General features: G+C 35.5%; 1 protein-coding gene across 1 annotated transcript; it reads right to left on the bottom strand.

Moving 5' to 3' along the window:
* Positions 1-23: 23 nt before the first annotated feature.
* On the bottom strand, positions 24-1,074 carry LOC113345913 (luminal-binding protein 5-like; the record flags this gene model as incomplete). The annotated part of the gene is made up of 4 exons (XM_026589558.1): positions 1,008-1,074; positions 607-880; positions 291-505; positions 24-166 (listed from the first exon to the last, which is right to left on the bottom strand). Coding segments are annotated over exons 1-4 (699 nt in total), but the record flags the coding sequence as incomplete, so codon positions are not given.
* Between the last annotated feature and the right edge of the window lie 4,705 nt (positions 1,075-5,779).

Raw genomic sequence — 5,779 nt, 5'->3', positions numbered from 1 at the left:
GTACCACCACCAAGATCAAAAACAAGGATGTTCTTCTCTCCAGTCTTTTTGTCCAAACCATAAGCGATAGCTGCTGCGGTAGGCTCGTTGATGATTCTTGCTACATTTAATCCAGCAATCACACCAGCATCCTTGGTAGCCTGTCTCTGAGCATCATTGAAGTATGCTGTAGAAAACAGAACACAACAACCAATCAGCCACATTTCAAAAATCCACATAACAAATTGCAACATCAATCATTCCAAATCCACATAACAAACAGAAAAATCAATCTGATTTCCAAATCTTACCAGGAACAGTAATGACGGCATCCTTAACCTTCTTTCCTAAGAATGCTTCAGCTGTTTCCTTCATCTTGGTAAGAATCATAGCACTAATTTCCTCAGGGCTGAAAACCTTAGTCTCAGTATCCTTTAGTTTAACCTCCACATAAGGCTTTCCTTCCTTGTTGACAATCTTGTAAGGTAAGAGTTTCATATCTCTCTGTACCTCTTTATCATCAAACCTACACAAAACCAAAATCACAAATCCAAATCACAAATTACACACTAAATCTAAATCTAATTCAAATCTAATGAATTTAGTTACAGTATTTTATTGACTTACTTTCTTCCGATAAGTCTTTTGATATCAAAGACAGTTCCCATGGGATTAGCTGCGTGTTGATTCTTTGCAGCCTCACCCAACAAACGTTCACCAGGAGTAAACGCAACCCATGAAGGAGTAATACGGTTACCTTGGTCATTAGCTATGATTTCAACATGTCCGTTTTTGTAAACACCAACACAGGAATAAGTTGTACCAAGATCGATACCAATTACTGTTCCTAATTTTGATGCTGTTGCTTCCTCTTTCGCAGTACAGATTACACATAAATAAGCTGGAAACAAAAAAAAAATCAAATCGAAATCTAAATCAGATCTACAAAATCAGAGATCTGGTTGTAATCGTAATCTGCATTCCGATTGAATCTGAGTAATGGTTAGATCAAGGAAGGAATTACTTACCGGAAAGGAGGACTGAGAATACGATTAGTGAAGATTTGAATCCGCGATTCGACCACATCCCGGCCATTGTCTCTGAAGGAAGACGCAGAAGAAGAAGACTGTGATTTGATTTCGATTTAGAATTTAGAATATGATTTATTGCTTTTGAGATGGAAATGCCATTTATATATATACGTAGGTGAGAAATTGAGAAAAGAAAATTGATGTGTCAATAATGATGACGTGGACCAATCAGGAGTTAGGTGCAACAAGTCTCAGCCAATCAGAGGGAGTTGTTTGACAGTGCTTGTGTGTATATTTCGTTATTTGTGTTGGGAACATCTTCACCGTTGATTTCATACTTTTGACTTTTCTTTAATTGTTTGAATTTGGAAATTCCGATTGTGTCCATTTTTGTTGTTGTCATTCAATTTCAGAGTTTGAGTTCTACACTAACAGCAACTGCAGTGCGATCAAAACCAAAGATCAAAGATCAAAAAAAAGACCAAAGTTTGGGTTTAGTCCGTGTTGTGACGCAACGGTACATGATTAAAATTTCGTCAGGCGGACATTAAAAGTCCGCCCCATTTTTTTTTCGTAAAATTTCATCAGGCGGACTTTAAAAGTCCGCCCCATTTTTTGTAAATTTCATCAGGCGGACTTTAAAAGTCCGCCCCATTCTTTGTAACTTTCATCCTCATTCTTTTTTTTTTATTTAATTTGAATTTTCATCGGGCGTAATTTAAATCTCCGCCCGTTAACAAGCGTACTTTAAATTTACGCCCAGCAACAAGCGTACTTTAAATTTACGCCCGACTATATTAGAATTTGGGATTTGGTAGCGACCATATTTGGTCTGGAATTTGATCTTTGGTTGGGATTTGATCTTTACTCCGTCCCACTGTGTTACGATCTCATCCCAAATTTTTGGTTATACTCGCCCGCTGTGGATGCTCTAAGTCCCTAATTCATCTGATTTCTGTATTAGTAGATGAAGATTTTTATCTGAAGGATTCATTATTGGGCAACTCTTTTTTCAGCTATAACCTGACTTACTTCTTTTTTCTCTTATGGAAATGGTTTAGGAATCTTTCTTCCAACATGAAATGTAAGTCAAACTTCCTCAAAAGGAAATAAAACAAAGGGAATTAAGGCGTCCTCAAAGGGATAGAAAAGCAGAAAAACTAAGGATCTACGATTGCAATTTTGAAGCCAAGAAGAAGCTGAAATTGAAGTTACTCAAAAAGATCTACAATTGCAATTCAGATCAAAATATGTATCTCAACGAGAAATGTGTAGATACTACACCCTTTCTCGTGGACGGCTCATACATCGATTTGTAAGCAGTGATGATGATCATTGTAAGGAGGATTTTAATGTTTAAAGAGGATTTAAAATTCACCCGTGGAAATTTAATTTACTAGAGATTAAATTGAGTATGAAGTCATACTCATTATTAAATTGGCTAATTTCAAAATTTCATGCTCAGATGATTCATTAACACAAATTAATTTCACATCTAACGTGATATTTTATCACTAATCACCCGAATTAATACTAATTAATCCGGTTTAAATTAGCCATTAAAAAACATCAAAAGCACTGTGATCCCATCTTTCCCCAATTAATTCTTATAGGCACCAACATCGCAATAGCGATTGATCTTCATATTGTAGCTTCACCGTCTAACCATCCTCCACCGTGTAATTGTTTCTTATCATACTAGATGCTGCTCCTATTGAAAACGAAAAACAGGCCGACCTGTGTGAAGGTTGTGAAACTAACTTTATTTGCAAGAGAAAGTTTATTCTTTACCAACAGATAATTAACAAAATGAATGATATGGTATGTGTCCTTGTCTCTTGAACACCATGAATTTTGTTCTCTGCCGTAAAAAAATCTTTGCCGATTGAGTGTTTGTTCCTATGAGTTGTACAACTGACAGACAGAGTGAAGGTGAAGTTGTGATTCCGAGTTACATAGTTTTTCATCAACCGTTATTTTTAATAACAAAACAAAGAAAAGAAATGTGAACAAGTGAAACTACAAACCAACATTGAATATGTATGCACTGCTATGGCTGATGGCTCTACAAAGCAAAAATACTAAGCCTAAAATGAGGTAAACAATACTCCCTTCCTGCTTATGTACCGTTATAGGATGGTTTTATTTTGTTTCATTACAAAACCGGAGACAAAAATCGTCACCATATTTTCACAATACCTACTTTCAATCAGAACGTCAACCCTATTAAAATAAACCACCCTTATTGGCTTGACACAAGGAAATGCATAAAATAAATGTCATTTCTACCCAAAGAGATTCAATAATAGAGCAGCAACGAGGAAAGTTATAAAGTTGGTATGCCTTGAATTTTCTCCTCTTTTCAATTTTCTCCTGCATCTCAATGTTTGTTTTCTAGGATATCAATTATAATCGAAATAATTCAACTTAGTTGTTTTTTCTTTTCTTATTTACCTCCGTCACTTAAAATATTAGATCTATGACATTATGTATAACATTTATAAATACCTATGCCTGAAAATTATATGAAAAGAATAATTTTGTGATTAGGCATGCATAAAATGAATAAGGATACAAATTTTGTGAATACACATCAAAACATTATCGAGTAACCCTCTACCCAGAATTTTTCTATAATGGCTAAGGACTCTCGTGTGATAGGCCTTGTATAGGCGTCGACTTATCTGCCATAGGTATCTCTTGGTCGTTGTCGAGTGTCATTTAATTCCCTCACATAATTATGTTTTACTGATTTTAATTAGTCGAATGTTAGTTGTTAAAACCTAGACCAAAGTTAGTGATAACATTAGTAGCTTAGATTTATGAAGAAATAGAATGGTTCCTCAGGAGTCAGGCCTAGGGGCCATAGACTCAATCTTACAGCGTGCTTGGTGCAGTTTCCTTGCATTTTCCACTTCTAAGCGTAAAGAAGTGTTAGAATATATATATATATATATATATATATATATTCTGACCGGGTACCTTGACTATGAAGCTCTTAAACCAGATAAGGGCAGATCCTCTAGGGTTTTGTTTAGGATCTACGAGAAGTGTTTCTCCCCTTCATCGCCGTTTTCTCCTCATTTCTATCCCACTCTGGTTTCAAACTCCGAATTCCAAAAACATTATCAGTTTTATTTTGATTTTTCTTCAATCATATATGGTTTGCGATGTCGATTTGGAATCCATATACAGAATCAATTATGTCTTCTCGTCATGATGACTTATCCTCTTAAAATTCATGTAATACCCATAAACATTTTTTTTGAAGGTTTGTAAGGTAAAATATTTACCAGGATAGCAAAAGTCCGTAGAGGTGTATATAAGGTGTTGTATTTAGGGCTGCACATACCCGACCCAACCCGCCAATCCAACCTGTACCCGACCAAAAATACCCGCACCCGACCCTACCCGCCGAGGCATGGGTCGACTATGGGTGAGGCACGCCAGAACCCACCTATTTTGGGTCGGTTGCGGGTAGAAACTTCCGTCACCCGAACCGACCCAACCACCCGCCCAAAACTAACGTAGGATTACTGACCCTTAGATCTAACCTAGGATGAATTATCAGAGCCGTTGAATTGATGTATAAAAGTAAAAGACCTAACCTAATCGCATTTTCCTTCTCTTCCGCGGCCTCTTCTGAGTCTTCTCTCCTTCTCAGACAGACTCCAAGTCTCCAACTCCATTCTTTTTTCTTCGCTCAGTCTCAGATTCGCTTTGTGGATCATCGGCATCACCAGAAGCAAACCAATAACGGAAGGTAAGATTAGGAACCGTTGTAAACTTGTAATTTTTTGATGATGTGATTTCTTGTAATTTTCAATTTAGGGTTTATCTGTTTAGGGTGTTGTTTTTTAATTTCAGTTTGGAATGAATTGGTATGATGTTACTATGTTAGAACTCAGTAATGAAGAGTTTAATCAGTAGATTCAAAGGATTCTTGAATGTTTATGTGTTTAGGCAGCGCTCAATTTAGTTTAGTTATGTGTATGTTTATCAACCGAGAATTTAACAACTTAACTTTTTCCGTGAATCTCTTTTCCTGCTATGATGATTTTGCACACCGACATATTTAGCTTGAAATTGTCTAATCTCTTTGTGTTTAACTCTTAATATCAAGATGTGTATATATTTTAATGTAATAAATGATTTCATGAAGATTTGTAAATCAAGGCAGCCAAATAAGTTATAATTACCATCATAAATCAATCCTTGAATTGATTACCTAGCAAGTTCTAATTGATTTTTTAGAGTAGCCTATAACTGTTTGTGAAAATTACCTAGTCAATTAGAATTTTGAAACTTAAAATACAGTCTATAAATGCCGTGTGGACCTCGTTGATTCATGCATTTTCAATTTAGGGTTTAACTTGTTTGTATAAATGATAATATCAGGGAGAAGTCTTACTGTGGAGTGTGGACCTCGTTGTTAATATTTATGTGTTTTTAGAGGTGTTATTCTTCCAAGCTGCAACTGCAACAATGAGTATTTGGAATTACTCATTTATGTTCTGAAGAATCAGAACCAGTAGTTTGATTTTAAATTTTAAATCAATCTCAGTTCTTTAGTACAACCTAGTTAATTTATTTGGTATTTGAACTAAGTCATGAGTATTTTGTTCAATTCAGTATGGTGTTAGTACTTTCCATTGTTGCAAATATTCAATTGAGTATGGTGTTAGTATGGTGTTTGATTGTAATGTGTTTTACCGATGTAACTTGTTTCTTTTGTGCAGGTTACCATGGTTGAAATCTTAGAAGATGAT

This window comes from Papaver somniferum, unplaced genomic scaffold (genome assembly GCF_003573695.1).
Source record: "Papaver somniferum cultivar HN1 unplaced genomic scaffold, ASM357369v1 unplaced-scaffold_84, whole genome shotgun sequence".
In the NCBI taxonomy this organism is placed as follows: Eukaryota; Viridiplantae; Streptophyta; class Magnoliopsida; order Ranunculales; family Papaveraceae; genus Papaver; species Papaver somniferum.
Note: the sequence above shows the minus strand (reverse complement) of the source record. Positions and strands in the feature narration are given on the sequence as shown.